The 23935-nt window shown below is 38.4% G+C and overlaps 4 protein-coding genes and 1 pseudogene across 4 annotated transcripts in view; 3 read left to right on the plus strand and 2 right to left on the minus strand.

The window, feature by feature from the left end:
* The window catches only part of LOC148739379 (uncharacterized), a 45467-nt gene extending 27678 nt beyond the window's left edge, over nt 1-17789 (plus strand). The window contains exons 5-8 of the mRNA XM_088749467.1: nt 15154-15276; nt 16886-17008; nt 17405-17524; nt 17617-17789. Coding sequence (XP_088605593.1) covers nt 15154-15276; nt 16886-17008; nt 17405-17524; nt 17617-17789 — 539 coding nt within the window. The remainder of the gene's footprint in view (nt 1-15153; nt 15277-16885; nt 17009-17404; nt 17525-17616) is intronic.
* The window catches only part of LOC148739375 (uromodulin-like), a 112722-nt gene that overhangs the window by 80054 nt on the left and 8733 nt on the right, over nt 1-23935 (plus strand). The gene's annotated exons all lie outside the window — the stretch shown is intronic.
* LOC148739382 (uncharacterized) lies at nt 2188-4977 on the plus strand. The gene is made up of 2 exons (XM_088751182.1): nt 2188-2581; nt 2941-4977. Exons 1-2 carry the CDS (start codon nt 2460-2462, stop codon nt 4223-4225), a joined length of 1407 nt encoding a protein of 468 aa, XP_088607308.1. The 5' UTR covers nt 2188-2459; the 3' UTR covers nt 4226-4977.
* On the minus strand, nt 5054-6482 carry LOC148739383 (uncharacterized). Its single transcript, XM_088751198.1, has 2 exons — nt 6271-6482; nt 5054-6131 (listed from the first exon to the last, which is right to left on the minus strand). Exons 1-2 carry the CDS (start codon nt 6442-6444, stop codon nt 5055-5057), a joined length of 1251 nt encoding a protein of 416 aa, XP_088607324.1. The 5' UTR covers nt 6445-6482; the 3' UTR covers nt 5054.
* Nucleotides 9365-10787, minus strand: LOC148739384 (uncharacterized protein KIAA1958 homolog; annotated as a pseudogene).

Raw genomic sequence — 23935 nt, forward strand, 5'->3', positions numbered from 1 at the left:
CGCTATTTATGCAGTAGCGAAAATCAGACCTGAGAAAATCAGGCCTGTACGGGATTCGAACCACTGACCTCTGCGATACTAGTGCAGCGCTCTACCATTGAGCTAACAAGCCAACTGGGAGCAGGCCGTTAAGTTGATTCGTAATAAACCCGTGATGCATAAATAGCGCTCTCTACCTGTATTGCATAAATAGCGCTCTTTACTGCGAGGATCGTGCATCATACGTATCTATAACCGCAGTTCAAAATATATGGAACTTCATATATTCATCGTAACCAAATAATCTCCTTGTTAACCATTAGCCAATTAGGACAGTGCGCAGTGGACAGAATAAAAGAGAAGAGCATTTTTATACCTTAAACTTTCTTCTATAAACCATTGTATACTCTGAGTCAACACAAAGTACTTGGGTTGATTTAAAAACATGGCTTTTACACCATAGAGGACCTGCTTGTGGCTTTAAGGTTACCGTGCACCTTCAGGGGTGTCTCGCATGCAAGTGATGTAGCGCATCCGGTTTAAACTGTAGATATCTAAACCCCATATCAAATTAAAGCTTATAGGACTGGCTATAAGACTATACCAAAAAATTTGAAAAAAGTTAAATTGTCGAATTTTTCACGACTTTTGAATGCGAGCGCCCGAATCACCTTTTGAACGTCACATGTTAAAGCGAATTTTTTTTTTTTTTCGCTTATTAAATGTGTTCCTCCATTTCTGGGGCCAAAGCGCTAAAAAACGTGTCTGCGATTTGCCATATTTAATTTCAGTGAAAATTTACAGAACATTTTTGAAATAGGATTAAAAAAATGTGGAGTGATCGTACAAAAATCGCTCTTGAAAAAAAAGTATTTAGAAATAAAAAACTCGGAGACACGCTTTTGTTGTTTATAGGTAAAACTAGCTACTGTCAAGATTTGAGAGCAATCGAACAAATTCCCTTTGACTTGTAGCTCTTAAAAGGTGATCTGGGCGCTCGCCGTTTAGGAGTCGTGAAAAATTCGACAATTAATTTTTTTCAAAATTTTTGGTATAGTCCGATAGCCAGTTCTATAAGCTTTAATTTGATATAGTGGTTTAGATATCTACAGTTGAAAGCGCACGCGCTACGTACATCGCTTGCACGCGAGAGACCCATTAAGGTGCACAATAACCTTAAGTATAATAAACCTTTCAACAAATACGTCAATGCAACACGCGAAATGCTGTAAAAAAGCATGGAGATGTTGTGTAACCAACTTTCTCCTATGGAATTCATTGGCTGAGGTTAATTATCTCCTACTCTGATCGCCTTGTCTAAGGAGAAATTTCTAATTTAACATGATTAGTTAACTTGGTTAACTTCCTCAATACTTTAGTAATACGATTTATTATATAGTTTGCAGCGCCCGCGGGCATGATGGAGCAAATCCTGTATTCTGATTGCCTACCCCAGCGGTCAAGATGGCCCGTCTTGACCACTCGGGATTCCTGCTTTGATCTTGCGCAATCTTGGATCTTAACCTCGTTCTTTCTTCTGCGTTTTTATGGACTTCGACCATAACAACTAAATTACTATTATTACACAATTACACTCCGTAGAGCGCAAATAACACCTAAGACGAGAGCAAATATCACGTGGTATTTGTATTCCATAGAACCGGTTAGACAGGTTTTCCCGCGCAAGCGACGAATTGGATTGAAGTTCCAAAAAAATTGGCGTACAATTTAAATCATTTTCCTGAAGACGAAGAGTCGGAATGGCTAGCAAATATTGATCCAAGTTTATCAGATAAATCGAACGAAGAACGCAGTTAGACGACAATGAAATTTCATTACTTACTGAGGAAAATAGAAATAGCAACACGACAACGCGTCAATTCCGTTCCGTTTCGCATACTTCTGTCACGCACTCCTCTTAAATAAACATCCGTGAAATTGGCCCTCACTCAATTAACAATTTGGCGTGTTGAATAATAAATAACTTACTAAACGTTTTGGTGTGTCGTATCTCGGACTATTTTTAATCATCGTTGTTTGTATATTATTCATATTATTTTCGTCAAAATACGGCACAAATCGAAAAAATACTCAGCTATGCTACACAATAAAACGTCTAATAAGATGTACTCTCACTATTTCTGTTCGGTCTCCATTCACCCAGGCGGTGTGCGCACTCCGATTGCATTGCATTGTGGTAGCGTTATTTTCAATAGAGTCCTAAAGTGCTTACGTCACGTTTCCATAGCACCGGAATTCTGTGGTCTAAACAAACCAATATGGCGTCCCTAGCGTGACACATTGTCGTTGACCTCGAACACTTCAAGAGCTATAATAGCGCATTTTATCCTCCAATAATAGAAATAAGATAAAGAGAATCAAGATAACCTTTGGCCTTACTATTGAAGAGTATAATAAGCGGACAAAAGCACCTGGTGAGCAATAATTCGAGTCAAAACGCCACGGAGACGAAGTTTGCGATGGGCCAGTGTTTTCATCCAGATTGCAATCACACATCTGAAAGCCACTGCTGCCGATTCTTTTCGTTTCCAGACCAGAAAAAACATAAAACACTCTATGATAAGTGGATATCATTTGTAAGGTGAGTATTTTTCGAAAAATATATATTTCGATGCTGTACCATCGATTAGAAATAGCTGGTTTTTTTTTTTATCTCAAACTGATTCACGATTAGCTGTTTCTCTTTCTTGTCTTATTTCTTTTCTCGCGGCTTTGCCTTTCCTTGTCTTCAGTCTTGATCTAAGATTATTTAGTTACTAAAAAACTATATGATAGTTGTGAGTATCAAAGCTTTTACACTAACTAGTATTAAGTAACAAGCTCAGAGAAATACTCGCTTCGCATTCACGTCTTAGACTACAAGGTTAAGCATGTGACCAACTAAACTTTGGGTTTTTTAAGCGCAAGTATAGTAACTGCTTCTGTCTTTTTCTGTTATAGGAGAGGAGATAGAAAGCCCAGCAAACATTCGCGACTTTGCAGTTGTCACTTTAAAGATGGGCGAAAAGAAAATATGCCAACCATCAGTGACAGAAACAGGCACAAGCTGTTTGATAGTTTGGACTTGCTGCCAGGTACAGGACCAACACCTCCCAGTACACCTACCCCCAAGAAAAAACGGAAAGTGTCTGCCGAGCCCACGAGATTACCAACTGTAGCATCTGTGCTTGAAGAGATTAAAGAGAACTCTGAACCATGTTCCACTGAATGCTCACAAGAGGAAAAGACAAGTTCCAAAGAAGCTCTGCTGTCAATAGAGCTTGATATGACTTCAACAGAACTTGCTAAACACAAGGAAGTGTCAAGTTACTATAGTGCACACTACTCTGCTAAGAGCTTGAGCCCTGAGGTGATACGGATGGAGACAGGTCTACCCACTAAGGATGTTTTTGATATTGTTGTGGGATATGTTTCAAGATTCAAGGGTGAAATAAACTATTATGCTGGATGGAAGGTTGAGGCGATCACACTTGAGGACCAGATATTTATCACTCTGATGAAACTGAAACAAAATTATACCAATCTACATTTAGCCCAGTTGTTTTCATGCAGTGTTGCAACTGTTGCTAACATAGTACTAACTTTTGTCCATGTTCTGCATTCTCTCCTGTTCAAAGACATCATGACAACTGTGCCATCTAGAGAAAAGAACAAGATGTGTTTGCCATCTTCTTTCACTGAGTACAGCAGTTGCCGCATTGTGATTGATTGTACAGACATTGAAATTGCTGCACCTAAGCTCATGTCCCAGCAGAATGCTACATATTCCAGCTACAGGGGAATGAACTCTTTCAAAGTCATTATAGGGGTTGCCCCAAATGGAGTTATAACCTATGTTAGTGATCTTTTTCCTGGCTCAGTCAGTGACAAGGTCATGGTTAAAGAGTCTGGGTTTTGTAAACATTTGAGTGCTGGTGATCTTGTTCTGGCAGACAAAGGTTTTCTCATCAGCGATGTAGTTCCAAGAGGTGTTTCAGTGAACATACCACCATTTCTCAACAATGGAAAGTTTACAGAGAGTGAGGCAAGGGCAACAAAATCAATAGCTCGATGTCGCATCCACGTAGAGCGTGCAAATGCAAGACTTAAGAGTTTTCGCATCCTTGGCTTCATCCCAGCATTTTTGAGGTGCCATGCTGACAAGCTATGCCAACTGTGCTCAGCTCTTGTTAATTTGCAGTATCCATTGATCAAGGATGGCTGCGAAGACTTTGAATTTGACTGAATAGAACTTTTTTTCAACTAAATTATAGTACAATGAGTTTTTAATATTATTTTTGTATTACTAGAAGCCCTACTGTAACAGATCAAATGGTATTGACATAGCTTTGGTCAAAAATATGATGTGGTCAGTTTTACATTTTTCTGATATTCATCTCCTTTATGTTCATTAATACAAACTACTATGTGTTCTGTAAAAATTGATTATAATGAAAACCAGTGACATTCTTAAATTGTCATTTCAACTAAATCCAGGTCAGGGGCATGTGACCAGTATGGAATTCTTTCGTTCAGTAGTTCCAAGTGTGAAAGTCGTGCTGGCTTAAAGGTTTTACTTTTGTGTCTGTGAAGCTGGGAGCCTGAGTCCAGGTGTATAAAACTAAAGCCACACTTCAATTAGCTTAAGGGATGGTGAGAGGTAGTCAGAAAAAATAACCTGTGCTGCATGGATTTTGTTTTGGCTCTCACCCCTTCCCTTTGCATTGCTATGCAAGCCTACTTAAGTGTGGCATAAGTTTTATGTACCTGGGCCCTGTTGAGTAACCAGGATAAGTGTTACCAGCTACCAGTAGCCATTGGTTGCAAAAAAAAAATTGTTTAAGCTTGCTTTCAGGAAGAATGTAATTTATTATTAAGTTACTATGCTAAATGGAAAAATGTGGGTTCTTTATCTTGTGTCTCTATCTGAGTGTAGAATATGTAATGTTATATTAAGAAATTAATGTATGAAATTTAAAAAAATACCTTTTAACATTAGCTACTGCCTATTTACATTAGCTCCCACTCCCCCCCCCCCCCCACTCTGATTATGTCCAGCATCTGTGCACCACTTTTCAAAGTTCTCCCTCGGTAATCTTTGGGAATAGTTGATGAAAGTAAAAATCACTCAAGATAGTAATATTGTGCTCCCAAGATTCATCTCGTTCAATCTTGATAACTACACTTTCCTTTGTGGTCCATACAACAAAGTAGCAGAATTTGCGCTTTGTCAGGAACATCTGGCCTTGACACTGATGCCAGTAAACATGTGTGGTAGACAGCGTATAATTCCCTTCCTTCTCCTCCAAGTAAAAGTCTTTGTGCCCACAAGCTTCCTTGATTGTCGCATTTCGATGTGTGTAGGGGCACTTACACTCAATCACCGAGTCGTCTCCCACAAGTCCATCAGGGGAAGCACCCAGAACTCCCGACTCGTGTAGCCAAAGGCCGGTCTGTACAGGTGTAAAGTTTGTGATGTTGGTGAAGGATTTCAGGGCCTCAGTCTCATTGTCCTGTCCCCATGCAATTGCTTTAACTCCACTCAAGTTGTATTCCCCAAGTAGTCGCTTGATAAGAGACGGTGTAACTCTTTTTGCCTGGAGGACGGAGCCAAAATTACTGGCAGTCAGGCGGCCTCTACGAGCTTGGTGCCATGCAGGGCTGTTTCGCTGGCCAGCCGTGAGGGTGCTCACAACATTTATGGTTCTCTCCTCTACTTTGGCATTCTCAATCAAGTACTCTAATTGTTTTTCCTTCGTAGATGCCATAAGGAAACCTTCTGAGTAAATGATATCCTCAATCGTCTTGATCGGGAGAGGGGTAGCAGGTTGTGGTTCGGGACTCAAGATCCAGCAGGTCCCTGTAAATTTGCCATAACGCTTTAGTTCGCTGTACAGCCACATCCGATCTTCTCGGCTAGGATCGCGCGCCAAAGGGCTGTAATCCTTCTTCTTTGGTGGCGCTGGAAACATCTGGCTTGCAGACTGTACGCTTTCTGCCTTTCGCTTTCGTTTCCATTGGCATTCCAGGTCCGTCCTGCTAAGGTTATGGATGCCATAAATAAACATGGCTGCCGCGTGACTGCACTTGAACTCGCCGCGAGGACACTCGCATTCTGTGTTTTTTATTTCAAGGTTTTCATCGAGATAAATCTGATAAAAAGATAATTCGAAACAGACACGTAAGTTGCAATATGTATTCCGCAATATAAACATTAAATTGGAGGTGAAATCGGGGTTGGGAGTTCTTCGAATTGAACATACGTGTTGTGATCCCAAATTGGCAACTTACTGTGACTTTGTAGTCCTTATTTTTCATGCTTGCTTGGACTTCACCTTTGATGACTCCCCTGGAATAAATAAAGCTTTGGACATGGTCGGATTTGAAGTGGTTTTCTCCGCGATCAAGCGATTTCCGCTCTCCAGAAAAGAAAGAAACGAGTGAGCATATCGATAAAGACGCCATGTTTGAAGTATGAGTTTAAACTGTTTAGACCAGAAAGAAATGCTGTCATGGCAACGTGACGTCACACTTTAGGACTCTATATGGCGGTAAAAGCGGTAGAAATGGGTAGAGTTTGACAGAATATTCCGTAAAAGTAAGGCCATTTCTTTATCCTTTCACTATAGGTAAACATAGTTTGATATAGTCCGAACGTGTAGAAGTATTTTTCGTGCGTATTTGTCACGTATTATATCGTTCTCAAGAACAAACGCAAGCACTGTGTTTTAGCATGTAATATTAGACCGGATTTCGAGCAGATCAAATTCGTTGTACGTCGTAGTTTAAAACCTTTCAAAGATTTATATGGCCACTTTGATCCTTGTTCAACAGCTCTGACCAAACGCGCTCAAACGCACTCCAATGGTACAAATGTTTTAGGCATTTTAAGTGATAGTGTTTGAGACTCTTTTGTGGAGCGAAAAGGCCCATTGTTGCGTTTAGTGTGTTGCGTTACATAGCGTTACTTCTTCAAGGGCATTTATCAATCGTGTTGTAAATCCACTTTCCTAAGTGAAGGAAAATTAAATAATAGCGAGTGTTGTGGGGTAAATCTTCTATCTTGATCACTGAATGAAGGACAGTTTAATTAGAGCGATGAAAAGAGTCTCTTGCTCCATGAAAACCTCTACCTTGCGTGAGGCGACACGGCGGAAAGCAGGAAAGCTAAACGCAGTCGACTGTTGAAAGGTGTTGATAGGCCAGTGCGTCTCCTACCATTCGCTAGCGCTTTTAAACCTTCTACTCTCAACGTTTAGCTGTTATTAGGATATCTTTTGATGACTTTCCTTTGCGATGCGATAATATGGGTCAGTTTTGAGGTGTCATACTTCTCTTTGGCGAAGCCGGATGAGATTGTGTTACAAAAGGCAATATTTTCTTTTGTGCGCGCGCTATTTTCTTTGAAGTAATAACTCCAGAGATACGCTCTCAAAACCCTCATGTAGGTTTCCTCTATTCTCGAAGGGTATTTTGAAACTCTGTACGCTTTTACTAAAGGTGGAGCGCGACAAATTCGTTCTTAGGAGGCGTGGGGCTTCTCCTTTTACAAATCACTTATTTACGCTAAGTGGAAAAAGTTCGTGTATTACAAGGTCTCTTTCTCTCTAATATGCGTTTGCATGTCAAGGGTCAATTCACAGTTGAATAACTCGCGTCTTGGAATATAACTGCTGACTTTGAAATTACTCATCCTGCCATCGGTTGTGAGCGTAACTGTTGCCATTTGTGTCGAGATTCTTAGGCAGATTGCAGTTTCGAATCTTTCTAAAAAACGTCAGTTGTCTCCTAAGAACGAATTCGTCACGGAAGAATGACAGGAGTCGCGCAGGCTCGTCAAACGATTTAACTTTCGAAGGAGTAGCAACAGACAGTGAATCCCCATCACAATCCACGTATATTCACGCCGCATCTCGCTGCCACCAAAGATGTTTACTCTAACGCGCAATGCTCAATTTTTGTTTTACGACCATGATGCAACGCAATCAGAGTGCGCACACCACCGGTCAAGAGGGGCAGAGGGAAACTGGTAATAACCTTTTGTCAACATGGCGGACGAAGCTGATGAAATAATTGCAAATGTGATCGTGTGAACCGTTATTGGTTTCCTTACACGTAATAATGAGGTCAGAGTGTATATTCAATTTAAAACAACATGAGTGAGCAACAAGCAATTTCTGACCGTCGAACAGCTTCAAAAACGCCTTCAATCACTCGGTTCATTCGCTACGAGCATCTTGTAGCCGGCGTGTCCGGAGGGGTTACTTTAACTCTTGTGTTGCATCCGTTGGACCTGATCAAAATTAGATTTCAAGGTGAGGCACGTTATAAAATAACATATTAGGAGACCCCCATCAATTTATTGTGAGGCGAGGTTATTTTGAAAACGGGAACATCAGCAGCGATGTAAAACATTCCTGTCTGAGTTTATTTCCGCACATATAAGCCTATTTCATTACATTTTCACGTCTATTTAATGAACGAAAGTTTCCGTACATTTTTATATCAATTTGAACTGACGTGAGCAATTTAGATGATCTTGAAATAATTAAATCTTCCCATATACAGAACTGTTTTGACTTTCGCTTTAGCAAAAGCATTAAAAAAAGGAATTGATTACAGCAATGCTGTGGGAAGTATTTGAAACTTCTCATTTTACGACTTACTGGAAACTTTAATTTACTAAAAACTCTTATTGTTTAAACTTAATGAATGGATGTTTTATTTCTAATTTAGAACACAGCTAGCAGAACCGCACAATCAAATTCAATAATTATTTGTAAGCGTGCTCAAAATCCCGATAGTGCACGCTGACAGCGTCAGCAAATCGCTTCGCGAGAAATTTTTTGTTTCACGCGAGCAGCCATTGCTAGTGCGGGGAAAAATAATATATTTCGCGACAATAATGGATACAAACAGAAACTTGGCCTACTAGTCGGAAAACGAAGACAATGTTTCAACCTTTTCCCTTGGGCTAGAGTTCTTAATGAGGCAGAAAAAGAGAAAAACAACGGAATAGGTGACTTGGCATCAGCGCCGTCACGATTCGCTTCAACTGATATTGTTTCCGCTTCTCGCGTCGGATTTGATGCACAATTCCACCGGCTATGTTCTAAAACAATTGGTTCATGCTTTCAGCTGTGCATTATCGAGTTATGGAGCACGTGGGAAGTTTGGAGAGCACTCAAGAAGCTAGAGTTGCCCTCGGCTATCGCCTCGGGCAACTCTTACGCTTCTTTCATGATCTCTAAACTTCCCGTGTGCTCCATAACTTGATAGTGCACGCTAAAGCATGAACCAATTGTTAATTAAAGATCCCTGTATTAGTGTTGGCCTCCTTATTAATTATGATTTAGTTTATGGTGATATATGCGACAACCACTTGTTAGGAATAGGATATCATTTTTACTCGCAAGTTTTTTAAATGTTTTTTTAAATGTTGGACTGCAATCTCCTGATTTAAGGCTTGATATGCAGTGTTTTGGCGGGTGACTTCGTTTGCTTGATTTTCGTTTGACACGTCTTTATATCCACTGGTAATGTGAGACAGTTCTTTCCTGTGATTCTCGTCTATTTTATCGTAGTCGTCTAACGAAGATTCACGTACATGGCCTGTTATTTCACAGATGATATTGCGCGGTTGACCTGATTTCTTCAGTTTTGATAACAATGTTTTCCTCATGCTGTGGTTCGTCAGCTTCTTAATCGTCCTGAGACAGGAGGCCATAGATTTCATTTAATTGCCGATGGTGTTTTGTCCCATTTGAACTTTGGTATACCAAACATCTGCTGATTTAGGACGATTTATGATGCTTAGATAGAGTGGCCCTGTGTTCTTCATTCCTTCGGGTCGCTTGGACAACCAAAGCTTGAATAGCCGCACTGGATCGCTTTTTCCGCAATCGGTGCTGAACATTGTTTGTGGTGTTGTTCTTCGCCTGATGGTGAGACCACCGCTCCGTGTTTTAGTGGGACCATATGGTGGGACCTTCTCTGAACTCAACAACTTCAGTTCCATCTTCTCGCTGTGTTATAATTACATCTTCCACGTACGCATCGTAGTGTTCTTGGCGACCCCGAAATCCCAGTTGTTCCGTCAAATTTTTAAAGTTGCCATTGGTCAAGACCTTTCCATTAAAATCGCCCAACTGACCTTTTTCCCACAGGGCTGACTCTTCTTCAGATGTGATTGGCTGAGCTTTGTTGGGTCTCTTTCCCTTTCCTTGTTGACGCAGGGAAATTGCTTTCGCATTGAGGATTTCTCGTGAGGAGTGAAGCTCCCTCGATTGCTCGATGCTCAATGGATAGTTCTTCTCCTTTAGATATCTTTCTATGGCACTCTGCATGATTTTAAGGGATTCTGGCTCGTAATCATCTCCGTCCTTTTTTCTTACTTCGGCGTAAAACTTACTCAGGACTTTGTCAAGTTCTTCAGGCGCCATTGTTTCGATGAAGACTTATTCAAGGTGGCGGCATTGACACCAGCTTCTGAAAACATTCATCCATTGTTTTGTGGAGCGGGACGTATTTTTATTGGAAGTAACAGACTTACGCTCATGTATTTTATCGCTTGAAATGATGGGAAATCTTGCAATATCCAACTCTTGTAGTGGCTTCTGATTTTCTTCGTTTGTTGTTGACTCGGTGGACTCGGGATCGCGCGGATTTTGAGCTTGAGAAGGTACAAAATCGTCAAAATATTCACCAAAATGTAGACAACAAGTGGGAAAGTCCCTGGCATGTTGGTCTTCAGCCTGAAGAATCTCATTGTCATCATTCAAAAACTGGATGAAATTAAACTCATCCATTTTTGGGGGAAAAAAATAAGAGTTTTGGAAACAAAAGTTGCAAAATTTGCCAGATGATACTCCTTGTTCTTCATTTTCCTGCAATTTGATTGGTCACTTTAAACAAGCCTTGAAATCTGATTGGTTGTTTGTTTTAAGTGTAAATTCCTCATTGGCTGGAAAAAAGATGCGATTTAGAGCAAAAATTGGTGCGATTTGGGAATAAATCGCACCAATTAGAGCGTATCAGATTACAGGGACCACCAGTGATTTCAAAATGAATGTAATAAAGTGAAATATGGTATCGGTCTTATTTTTGGCTGTTAACCGAATTTGATAGTTTAAGCAGCTTCAACATTTTTAGTGTAGATGCAACAGAGGAGACAAAAATTTGTCATGAAAAAAAAAATGTGTCCTTTGATGTTGTCAGGGAAATTCTAGTTTAGTCTGCTTGTGCAGATACTGGTCGTAATGGCAACTTGTGGATAAAAGTCAGCCTCATGCCTATAATTATTGTAAATGTGAGGTGATTGGCTTTTCTGCAAAATGTTTTAACTTGTAAAATCTTATTGTCCATGTGTTGGTAAGTTGGTTGGGGTGACTGTTATTTCCACAATCTTATGCTGATGATGCATGTGGCAATTTTATTTGGGGATCGCAACAAATTTCATAGCTGTAATTGGCTCATTGAATCACTGATATTAGCATGTTAGAAATGCGGAGACACACCTGGTGATTTTATACGCCAATCACAGTGATCTGCGAATATCACGATTGCCATACCAAGCATACTCGGTGATTTTCGTTTTAAATGGCCCAGTGTGTCGCAGACTTTAATTGAAGTTAGCATGCGGAGTCAACTTCCATTAAGGTTGTCAAAACATCAATTACCAATACCAGGAACAGTCTTTCTCAAGAGTATTTACTGCAAGAATGTGTTTGTAGTGTACATGTATGTGACTGTATGCAATGAAACATTTTTTAAATAAATTTTTCTTAGTTAATGATGGAAGTGGAAAGTTACTAGCTTACAAAGGACTTACTGATGCAGTTAAGTCAATTGTGAGAACAAACGGCTTAAAAGGATTATATCAGGTACTTTTAGTTAAATAAAAAGTATTGTAATACTGGTACAATTTGTGAATCAACTAACTAATTTTGGAGGTTAGTAGTTTTCTTTTAATCCATGTTTACCACTTTCAAAAATTCGAGTATTGCCCTTTCTGCTCACCATACAATGCAAATTTTTTTCCTATCTGGAGAATTTGGTAATAAAGCAAGTAATGCCCCATTCATTTAAATTTTCTGCCCTGTCATCACCTTTGCTTGACAGTGTGTTGTTATTCTGAGGAGAAATTACTTTTCAAGAAATTACTTTACGCGAGACATGCGCGCCACGCGGACGTCAATGTGTTTACTTACAATGGGGGAGAGGAGGAGGGGAGTAGGCTAGCTTAAACAAAGTGCGATGAGAATTTTAAAAAATAACGAAATGATTTAAAGAAAAAAAAACGCGCAGTGATTCCTATTTTAATGACACCGAATAAAAGGAAAAAATCTATAAACACGCAGTTCACTTTTCATCCTGTGCAAAGACTGTTTTGCCAGTATTTTTGGTTGTGTTAGTAGTAGTGATAAGGGTTAAAAATGGCTTCAATGCAGTCATTTTGATTATAAAAACTTACAGGACCTTGTTCTGAGTATTGTATTTGCTAGTTATTTTAAAGAATCTCTACGTGTATTATTCATTTTGTTTCTAAAAATATCGAATTCAAATGGAATTGACGGGGAAATTTTATTTTCCTTCACTTTCTATAAAATGCAAAGTCAGCACTTTTCTCACATTTCAAAGCCAGTTATCTCGTAATATTGCGTGGCTACCACCAATTTTTTTTTTGTATTGGATTCTGATAGCCCTTGATACGATACATTTTGCTTGCATAGGCATTGGCTGGGGAAAGTTAGATTGATTACGAGGACGCAATACAGGGCTACTAGATCAAAATGCTTTAAGCATATCAAATTTATCATTCCACAAAAGCTGAACTTGAAGATCCTTCAAAACTAAAACATTCAAATATAGCAAATTACGAGTAATTTCGTTCTGTTCTCACAATTTAAAGTATGGAGTGTTTTTTAAAAGTTTTTATAACATAATCAGAGAATGTTTAGAAATACATTTGATGATAAAAATTAACGGTAAAAAACTACGACGTTTCGAAGTCTGCATGACCTCATTATCAAGTAAAATGTTAAAACTGATGTAAAATTGTAGCTCAGAGATTATATACAAATAAAATGTGATAACTTCATTAGAATAATGAGCGTTCATTGTTATTGGTGTCAGATCGTGCAGTATATGTTTAAATAAATACTTTTGCACGTAACTGAACTTGATGCGGCTACACAAAAACCTGTCAGAATAACTTTACCATTTAAAGACCAAAAATCGGCCGACACAGTAAGACATCAGCTGAAAGATCTTGGCCGGAAAATCGGAACTGACCTACAACCAGTTTTCACGAGTCGTAAGATCGAGGGAAAGCTCAAGATACAAGAAGAGAAGCCCGCTTTAATTAACCACCAATGCGTTGTTTACACTTTTAAATGTGATTCGTGCGATGCGGATTATATCGGTTATACCACACGCCATCTTCATCAACGCATAGAAGAACATAAAGCCTCTGTCATTGGCAAGCATCTGAGGGAGGCCCACGGTGTAGCGTCCGCTGGCCTGGGGAAAATGTTTTCCGTTCTCAAGAAATGCCGCGGGAAAATGGACTGCCTAATCCACGAAATGTTATTCATTCGCGAACAAAAACCAAAGTTAAACACGCAGTCTGACTCAATACGTGCAAAAGTATTTATTTAAACATATACTGCACGATCTGACACCAATAACAATGAACGCTCATTATTCTAATGAAGTTATCACATTTTATTTGTATATAATCTCTGAGCTACAATTTTACATCAGTTTTAACATTTTACTTGATAATGAGGTCATGCATACTTCGAAACGTCGTAGTTTTTTACCGTTAATTTTTATAACATAACCAAAGTAAAGCGCGCGCTCTGATTGGTCAATTTAGCGTCCCCCATTTGCCCATGGGTGTACGCTGCTGACGTGAGCAAATGCAAAGACTATTTTTCCGCGCGCGCTTGTTTTTTCTGGTCGCGTAAGATTTGTTAAATAAAAGGAACTCTTTAGCTACAGTGCATCAATGTTATAAATAAAACAAATGGTAAACACCACAGCGTACACTATTGAGTTATGGATGCACTTGGGAGGTTTGCTAAGCACTCAAAAAGCTAGAGTCGCTCTTGGCTATCGCCTTGAGCGACTCTTACGCTTCTTTCGTGCTTAACAACCTCCCGCGTGCATCCATAACTCAATAGTGTACGCTGTGGTGTTTACCATTTGTTAATTTTAGGCAACAATTTAATGTGGAAGTAATATGACTGTTGTACGTCTTCATCTGGCACACAATCATTTCTTCTTTGAGTGAAAAAAGGATTATTTTGCTTCAGCGCAAGCACTTACAATGTATTCATGTGGTCTTATACTCAATATTTTCAGATTTAGCTCAAGAAAGGAAGTATTTGGTGGATTTTCCGCCATTTAAGACTCGCCCCTCTCGCTTCTGTGATGGAGTTTGTCACAGTTAGTGATCAATGTAGGACAGAAGTAAACATACAAGGAATGGCTCTCAAGTGCTCTGTCTTCAAAAGATGGTCAGTGGCGGCTCCTCACCTCTGCAATGTCAAATGCGGACAGGAGATCAGGTGCCAAAGCTATAATTACAATCGGAAATACCAAATGTGTGAACTAAATAACCGCACCAGGGAGGCGAGACCAGGGAATTTTCTTTCAACCCCTGGATGGTTTTACATTCAGCGACTGAACTGCAGAGGTATGAAAACAAAAGTTTATCTCTATGTTTGGTTTGTATTCCTTGAATTATTCTCTATCCTGGGCCAATCCGGTTCTTTCTCACCTGAAAGAACTTATAATATAAAGAAACTAAAATATCTGCCTTTACTGCAGCTCCCTTAGGTTCTATCCCTAAATTACCGGCGCTGACTTGTCAAGAAATATAAGCAAGTGAAGGTAAATACACCATGGACAGAAAGTATTGGCTGGATCCAACTAGGAAAGCGAAGGCAGTACTGATTTACTATGTTATGGTTAACGAAGGTAGGTCCCCTAAGTTTTGTTTGAGTTATTGCATTTTATGAATAGTTATCTGTATCATGAAAGTATTATAAATTATTCATGTACTATCATTAATATCACTATCGTAATATTTGGTTTGGACCAGTTCTATGGTGGATGCCTCTCGTAAGTTACTCTAACTTAGTCACTTCTTCTCTTTCTAAACTGTAGATATGGATGAATGTAAATTTAATATCAGCGGCTGCGACGTGAATGCAGACTGTACGAACACGTATGGTTCTTACATCTGCACATGTAAAGTGGGATACACTGGCGATGGACACTCATGCTCAGGTAATTTTGAGGATGATCTAGTGGATGCCTTCCGAATAACTGCCTTAGCATTGTTTTTTTTTTTGGTATATCGTCTCATATTATTATACAGCATTACCCATGCATGTTTTCGTAAAGTTTCCGTGATGTGCGTCTGGCTTGTTTCAAAGCTGTTGTGTTGATAGATTTAAAAAAAATCTTTGTGCTGAAAAATACGAACAACAGATTGTATACTTGTACTTGTCACCACGGATTTACATGAAATGAACGCAACTGTACGGGTACTAGATTCCTTCCTTTTTTTAAACCCCTCATATTAGAAAGAAAAGTACTGTCATCTTAGCAAGACTTGTTTTACCAGCATGCCTTAAAGAAAATAGCGACGGGTGTAGGCCTGAAGACAATGCCGACAATAACACATGTATATTAAATAAACATTGCGTGATAAAAAATCTTAATGACACAAATCATTGTATTAGTGGTGAAAAATCTCAACTGGTAGAGGGCAGACTAGATGATTACTAGTGGGTAAGAACTACGTATGTAAATTTCAATCTGGATATGCTGGAAATGGACAAAACTGTACAAGTGAAGTTAGTCACATTGCAATCAAATCATGACCAGGATTTTCCAACATGACCCGTTGACTATAATGCCGCGCTATTCAGCCGCGTTACTAGAGAATTAGAAAATATATCACTCATGACCCATTTAAGTTTAAGGAGCCGTCAGGAACTCTTAGGTTTTGTTCCTGACTTGTAAATGAAACATTTTAATAACTGATGCATTTTTATTCTGATTTGAACTTGGTCAGTAAACTAAGAGCAGAATCAGTTTATACAAAGTTTGGTTCCAGGACCTTAAACCTTCCTTTTTGTTTAAATGCTTTCTCCGTGTAATGTTTTCTTTCGACAACTTTTTAATTAGATGTCGATGAATGCAAAGGCAGCAATAACCTCTGTGACAAAATTGCAAATTGCTCCAATAGTGTTGGGTCTTGTAATTGCACCTGCGAAGATGGATTTACTGGAGATGGACACTCATGCTCAGGTAAAATGAAAACCTACAGTGGTCTCGAGGTACAATACTCAATTCGTTTCGCACGAAGGCAATGGAGATTTTGAAAAACAGAACACAAAACAAAACAAAAAAAAACCGGGTTGCTTAACTTAATTCCTGGTCATCCACTTTATTTTTGGATCCAAAAAGTTACGTTGACATTCCTACTGCTTCCAGATATCGATGAGTGCAGCAATGGAAGCCATATTTGCGATATGAAAGCCAACTGTACCAACACTAAGGGCTCTCGTAACTGCACCTGTAAGAAAGGGTTCATTGGAGATGGGCAATCATACCGAGGTAATTCAAATTAACATCAGATCCGACTCTACATAACAACTATCACCTTAGTAGCTGTTATTCCTTGGATTTTTTAATGCTGTTCCATCTATGAGTTGAATATGATTAGTTATGTGGACACTTCTCTATGTAACATTTTTACGACACTCACGGAAGTCGCCTATTTTTTTTTTTTCTTTTACGTTACAGCTGATATACTTTTCAGTGATATAATGTTGTGCGTTTATTTGTTTGTTTGTTTGTTTGGTGTTTTGGGGTGTTTCGCTTCCAGATATCGATGAGTGCAATAATGGAGACCATCTCTGTGACGTCAATGCGAACTGTACCAACACTAACGGTTCCCACAACTGCACCTGCAGGGAAGGATACATCGGAGATGGACAGTCATGCCAAGGTAAGTTTGAGCTACCATCAGGTGAGCGAATAATGAATCAGAAATACGACTTCGCTCGCACTCAATATCAGAGAAGCCTTAGCATTAAACGAAGCATCTTTAGCAGGAACTATTAATCCTATTAAGCGCTACGTCTTGCATCACTACTCCTTGCATGTTTATGCAAGGAGTCACAATGATCCGGCTACATTTTGCTTGTTTCAGAGCCATCATATTGGAGGGTTAAGAGATATTTGTGCTGAAATGTTTTTTTACAATGTCTAATTCGTAAAACACAAAAAGGAGAAACCTTTGTTTTATGCTTTACAATGATTAATAGTGCGACTAAGAGTCTTCATTCATTTTAAGGTGACAAAAATAAAAAAAAGAGTGCAAAATATATTTATGGTGTCTCAGATATTGACAAATGTAAAGGGAATCCCTCTTGTCACGTGAATGCTACCTGCACGAACACCAACGGATTTTACGTTTGTACCTGTAAGTCCGGATATACTGGAAACGGACACAATTCTACAGGTACTTAATGTCTTTTACTGTGACCCATCACATTCGAGAGAAAAGGGATATCCTTGCCCAAAGTGTATACTAATTGTATCATAATATTTCAGGTGGAAAGGGAAAGCATTGTGGGCCTGTTGGCGTGGCAGACAGTAACATAATTCTAGATGCCAGAATGACAGCAAGCAGTATTTTCACTTATCGTGATATTATGCAAGAGTGTGAAATGTTGTTATTCAGAAGGATGGTTATTGACTTTATGGTGGGACCGAAAAACTCGTGACCAGTGAAACAGAATTATATATATTGCAAAGTTCAAGAAACAAAATAGTCATCTGTTAAACGCTTTAAAAGAGATAGCATTACCTGTTTTTTAAAGGAAAATGGACCATATGTCTAGGAGGTTCGGAAAGGACTTCATTTGACATTTTTAGTAGAAATCAAAGAGCTTGTGGTGAATACGGATAATTTGTAAGCAGATATAAGGCTAAGGAAATCGTGTCATCTTTAACATTTCCTATGGGTGTAGGAGGGTGAGTATTGAACGAGCGATCAAAAAAGAAAAGTGACAGGAATTTTACTCCGTTTGGAAAATTCAGGCTGCAGCAAAAAAAGAGCACAAAGTTGTGTTAAAGATGTGAGCTGTTGAGACCAAGTCGGATGCCCCCTCCCTCCCCTCCCTCGTCTACCAGCACCTCCTTACTTAAATGGAATGTAGAATTGGTGGACTACCACAAGGTGTTCAGTTTCTCTTTTTTGTTTTTTCTCGGTTTGCTTTATTGCAGGTGTTTCAAGGAAACTCAGATCAAACAAGCATCGTTAGGCATTCACTTAGAACTGACTTCAAATCCAGATACGTTCGGTTTCATCCTGTCTCATACAATATCTGGCCTTGTTTGAGAGTTGAAATATATGTGTTTAAGTAACACATTTAAGATTTCTATCAGAAAAAAACACAGTTTACAGTAGGAAAATAAAAATTACCAAAACAAATATTTTTTTTTGTTTAACAATCTAACCATTACACACCTTTCGCTGCATTATAATGAAACAGTTACACATGATAAACGTAAAGTGAAAAGGTATTATAGATCTGTTCTGAAAGTTGTGTTTAGTCTCTGTCGTTTATTGATTCTGCATAATGATTAGTTACTATCGGTGTGAATTTTTCGCAATTTTCCGGTAAGTTGATAGTTTATTCAAACAATATCAGTAGATAAAGAGCAATCGAGATTCCTGAAGTGTGGATACCTCCAACTTAAGGGCGGATTATAGAGTAGATTCTCAGTTCCACCATTAAAAGGCAGACTAGTCAGCCCAACCAACAACAAATCAGACCTGTGGCGGAGCAACTTCATCTTGGAGCATCAATGTAGAACGACAAGAGCGCTCCAAAACATACCAATAGCAACTCGCTATGCCACAACAGTAGCAACGGGTAACTTTTCAACGTCATTGCCTGATGAAGACAAGCACTTAAGCATTGATAGAATCGCAATCTACATTGGGTAGCTTGACTCCACAAATAATAGATGATCTTTATTATGAGAAAAACGGTTACCCTTAACGGCCATTTATTACCTAAGATCTGCTTTTTGAAGCACTTGGTAATAATTAATGAATTAAAACGTAACTATCAGATGATATGTGAAATTCCCATCAAGAAAAGGAAAGAATGGTGCTACCTATGCTAAGGAATATGTATTTTGAAAGGGTTTGCACCATTTCGTCTGGAATCACTTGTTATGATTATCTTTGAAATAGAAAAAACGCAACAAACGAAAGCCGAGAACAACTCTGAATTTCAAAATAAGTTAAACTATAACTTTTGCCAAACTTCTAGCTTGGCAATTATAAATAATGTCAAATAAAACAATAAAAAAAAAAAAACAAATAGCTTATAAACGAACAAACAAACAAAGGAGAAAAAATACAAACCTCCTAAAACCTTATGTTTCTTTTAGCAATATGCCATTTAATAGCATGGAAATTTAGTTAGAAATCCTACGATCTATCAGTATTTTAATTAATATGATTAGTAGCTAATTATCAAATCGCCTGCCTGAGAATTTAGATTTAGTTCACATGAAATCTTTATGAAAATGAACCTTACAAGATGTAGGTCAGAGAAATCGGGATAAAACTGCCCATAGTTTGGGATCATTCAATACCTGATGCAACTGTAATTTAGAACAGCAGTTTGTAATAAAGACGATGATCTTTGAAGCTGAGTTGATCTGGAATATCAGTGTTAGAAAATATACCATTAGAGCATACATTAAAGGTAACGTTAGTTTTTCCAAGTTGCTTTTGTGTTGCACATAGGTCAACATATATAACGTAAGTATTGTTAACACTGCTAGTTTTGTTTGTATATTTTACGTTAAAATCCTATTAAAGAGAATTACTGGACTTATCAGGAACCACTGTGGAATATGAACTTTAAATATAACTTAAATTGTTTTACGACAGTTGGAAATGAACTCCTGTGAGAATTCTCTAGCGTAATTGAATTCGATATATGATGACAAGTTGATTTTGCAGATGGCGCCTTGGCCAGTACTCCATTGAGGCAGTTAAATGTTGAGTTTCTCGTACAGAGCATAGTTAGTACTACTAACTATGTACAGAGACTATAGTGTAACATGAGACAGACCAGCATCTGCCAGCTTCTGGACCATGTTTGTCGAAAGATAAAGCTTCCATCGAACGTCTGGATGGTATCTTGTCGCTGTTCCGAGAAGATGGCTTGATCGAAGGCCTCATTCGACGATGCACATTTACCATGATTGACCGATATAATTGTTCATGTGCAATTTGAAGTGGAAGAGTGAAAACAATTTGGAGTGAAAAGAATTTGCTTTGACGTCTTCCAGATTGTTACGAGCGTCAAACTCAGCGGAAATTAGGGTTTCATATACATCAGCAATTTGTTGGTCCTCACAGATGTCGCGAATTTCTATAATTTTCGAGGTACTAGAGGTATGAACAAGCCTTGGCTTCATTTTTCTTTTTTTCTCTTTGCCACTGTCATAACCGTGAACTTTCATTATTCCGTTTAATTGGAAAACAAAACAAATTTTGCAATCCTTTCTTAACAAATGCGAGTTTGCATTTTCGTAGTTGTAATTTACAGTTTATCAAGGGAAATATTAACAATCTTTCTCACAAGTTAAAGATGAATACAGTATTTTAATTTTACCGTCTCATCTACATTTTTACGATCTCTTATTTACTGAAAATTATGTTTATTTTTATGGCAACATTTACACTTCTCCATTTCCGTTAATAAAACTGTCAATGTTTACAATCCTGGATCCAACAATGATTTCATTTTCCTTTTCATCTTCCAGTGAGTTGTTTAGGAAAGTTTTCGGTCATTTCATTTATTAGGAATCAAATTCAAAGCCAAACAAATCGTAACACTCAGAGGTATCCACTTAACTTTTTCGCGGAGCAAAGTAAGATCTACCGAATGCACTCGAAGCGACTTTATTATTGATGGGGTGTCGATTTCTCCATCCTCCTTTCGCTCGTTAAATAAAATTTTTTTGACCACTTTCGGCAAGAATCCTGCCATCCGAACATTTTCCTACCTGCTTTCAAGAAGTAAACTTTCCATTTTTGTTCCTCAATTAACCACTTCCGCTGGAAACAATGGAGGTGCCGACAATTTTGAAACGCTCATGGCGGCCATGTTTGTTTACAACTCGCCCGCGGATCTGATCGCGCGCGCTATCGCTTATTTCTCTCGCGAGTAATTAGCTTGCATGTATCTTGGAATCCATTCTCCGCGCGGTAAAATAAAAACCCTTTCGAGCCTCCTTAAGAGCGACTTTCTGTAAATACCACGGTTAGGTGTCCAAGATGGAAAAGTCTCCCAAACTTTGTCACATTAAATTCCTCATAAAACTATTTTAGAAAATACAAGGTTCAGTTTCTTGTGATTGATATTTTCCAAAAAAAATATTTTTTGAATTTTTCACCTTCGTTAAGGCCCTTAAACCACCGAAAAATGTGTTTCGCATCCTCTCGTGTTGAATAGAAACGGAATCAAATACCATGACTATTGCGACATAAGATAATTGTATGACCCTTCCATTGTATGAAAACATTGTTGTAATTTCAAAATATTTCAATCTAAATTTTTAATTTTTTTTTCAAAATCACCCTCTAAAACAGTTTCATCGCGATTATCATATTGCCAATTTTTAAGGGCAAAGAACCCTTCCTGGTACACGGCTTTCGATGTACAAATGCTGTTCCAGAGAAAGAGAAATCCTTTTTATTTCAATTTATGAAATAAAATTATGGGGCAATTCAAACGGCAAGTTTTGAGAACTGAAAACATTAACGGTACTTGCGTGAAATTTACAACTTTTGAATTTGCGGTTGCAATGACGAATACAAGCTGTACACGAGTGAACTTGGACAGCAGTTTAAATGGTGGGGGGGGGGGAGGGGGGGGAGGTGTTGAGCTTGGGCTTGGGTCCAAAGCAGACAAAAACATTCCCTTGTGAATCCTATAATCGCTAAAAAAAAGCTGTGTAGGCTTTCGAAAAATAGAAAACAAACAAACAAAATCAATCTTGGGACAGGAGCCGATCTCCTGTTGGGAATTAAAAAAAAAAAAAATGAGAATCCTTCCATCTCACCAAACCCCAATCTCCCTCCCATTAGGTACATATTACCTAGTTAATCATGGTATAATACTCTGACCTTGTCCATGAGACTTTCTCTGACCGGTCGAAATTTACATTGCCTGATGCCAAAATTGTACCTGCCAGGATTAGGCATTTATAGATTATGCTAGTAAAAGTGGCATATTATGCTAGTAGCATTGCTTTTTTTTTGGCCAAATTATGCTAGCATTATGCTCTTTTTTCCAAATTATGCCACCGTTTTTGTAAATTATGCTCTTTGAAAAAATGCAAATAAGTCCAAAATATATATTTTTTAACTAGAAGCCGTTCGTCTACAGGAAAGAAACGCAACAAATCCACACTGAATTTCAAATAAACATGTGGTTCAGGTTAGACCCGGGCTCAGTGCTTCACAGTGAACTACAAATGCTACTAGTTTAACTAAAACTTTAACTATCGATTAAGGTCACCAAGTGCTTGGGACTACAGACAAAAAATTATCAAATAATGGCATCAAAAATGATCTGATAATTATCAAATGCGCAAATTATGCTAGCATTGCTACTTGGCAGAAATTATGCCAGTTTGCTCGAATTATGCCAAAAATTATGCTAGCATAATCTATAAATGCCTAGCCAGGACCCCATGCCTGCAAAATCCTTCAGATCCTAGGCTGTCTGGTTTTTAACTATAAATATTTTTCATTTCATCATGGATTACTAAGGTTTTCTTTCCGGGTAATAAGCACCTAATAAGAGGAAGGTTTGGAATTTGGTGAGATGGAAAGATTCTCATTTTTCTTTTTTTTTTTTTTTTTTTAATTCCCAACCGGAGATCGGCTCCTGTCCCAAGATTGATTTTGTTTGTTTGTTTGTATTTTTTTTTTCGAAAAGCTTACACAGCTGCTTTTAGCGATTATGGGATTTACTAGGGAATGTTTTTGTCTGCTTTCGACCCAGGCCCAAGCCCAAGCTCAAGCCCCCCTACCCTCACCCCCTTATTTGGGTCTAGTCAAAGACGATGTCACGCAATCTAGTGTAGCTGAGGGATTTTGGTCTTTTTTTTAACAATATATGTATATGAAATGAGTAAATGTTTGTCCTATTCTTCCATCATTGCTCTTACGATTTCTTTCAGACGAAATACGAAAATTTTGACGAATACTTTTCATATTTAGATAACTGATACAAGTCAGGCTTCCAAGTAAAGAATTGCGCAGATACGGGAAGTATTGTTGAGAGGTTTACAGCTCAATTTCGCACAATAAAAATGCTTTTCCTTCCAGACAGTTGCAACCACTAAGTCATAATTGGTTTTTAATCAGTTTTTCAACTGGTGGAAAAGGATCGAGTTCTCGAAGTATTTCAACTGCTTTCCAAGTTCAGTCGTGTACTACTTGTATTCGTCATTGCAACCGAAAGTTCAAAAGTTGTAAATTTCACGCAAGTACCGTTGATGTTTTCAGTTCTAAAAACTTGCCGTTTGAATTGCGCCAAAATTTTATTTCATAAATTGAAAGAAAAAGGATTGCACAACGAAAGCCAAGTGCCAAGAAGGGTTTTTTGCCTTCGAAAATTGGCAAAATTGATAATCGCGATGAAACTGTCTTAGAGGGAGATTTTGAAAAAAATTAAGAATTCAGATTGGAATCTTTTGAAATTACAACAACGTTTTCATACAAAGGAAGGGTCATAAAATCATCTTATATCGCAATAGTCATGGTATTCATGGTATTTGATTCCGTTTCTATTCACCACGCGAGGAAAACTCGAACTCCCAATTTTCA

The sequence above is a fragment of the Stylophora pistillata genome, chromosome 2 (assembly GCF_964205215.1).
Source record: "Stylophora pistillata chromosome 2, jaStyPist1.2, whole genome shotgun sequence".
In the NCBI taxonomy this organism is placed as follows: Eukaryota; Metazoa; Cnidaria; class Anthozoa; order Scleractinia; family Pocilloporidae; genus Stylophora; species Stylophora pistillata.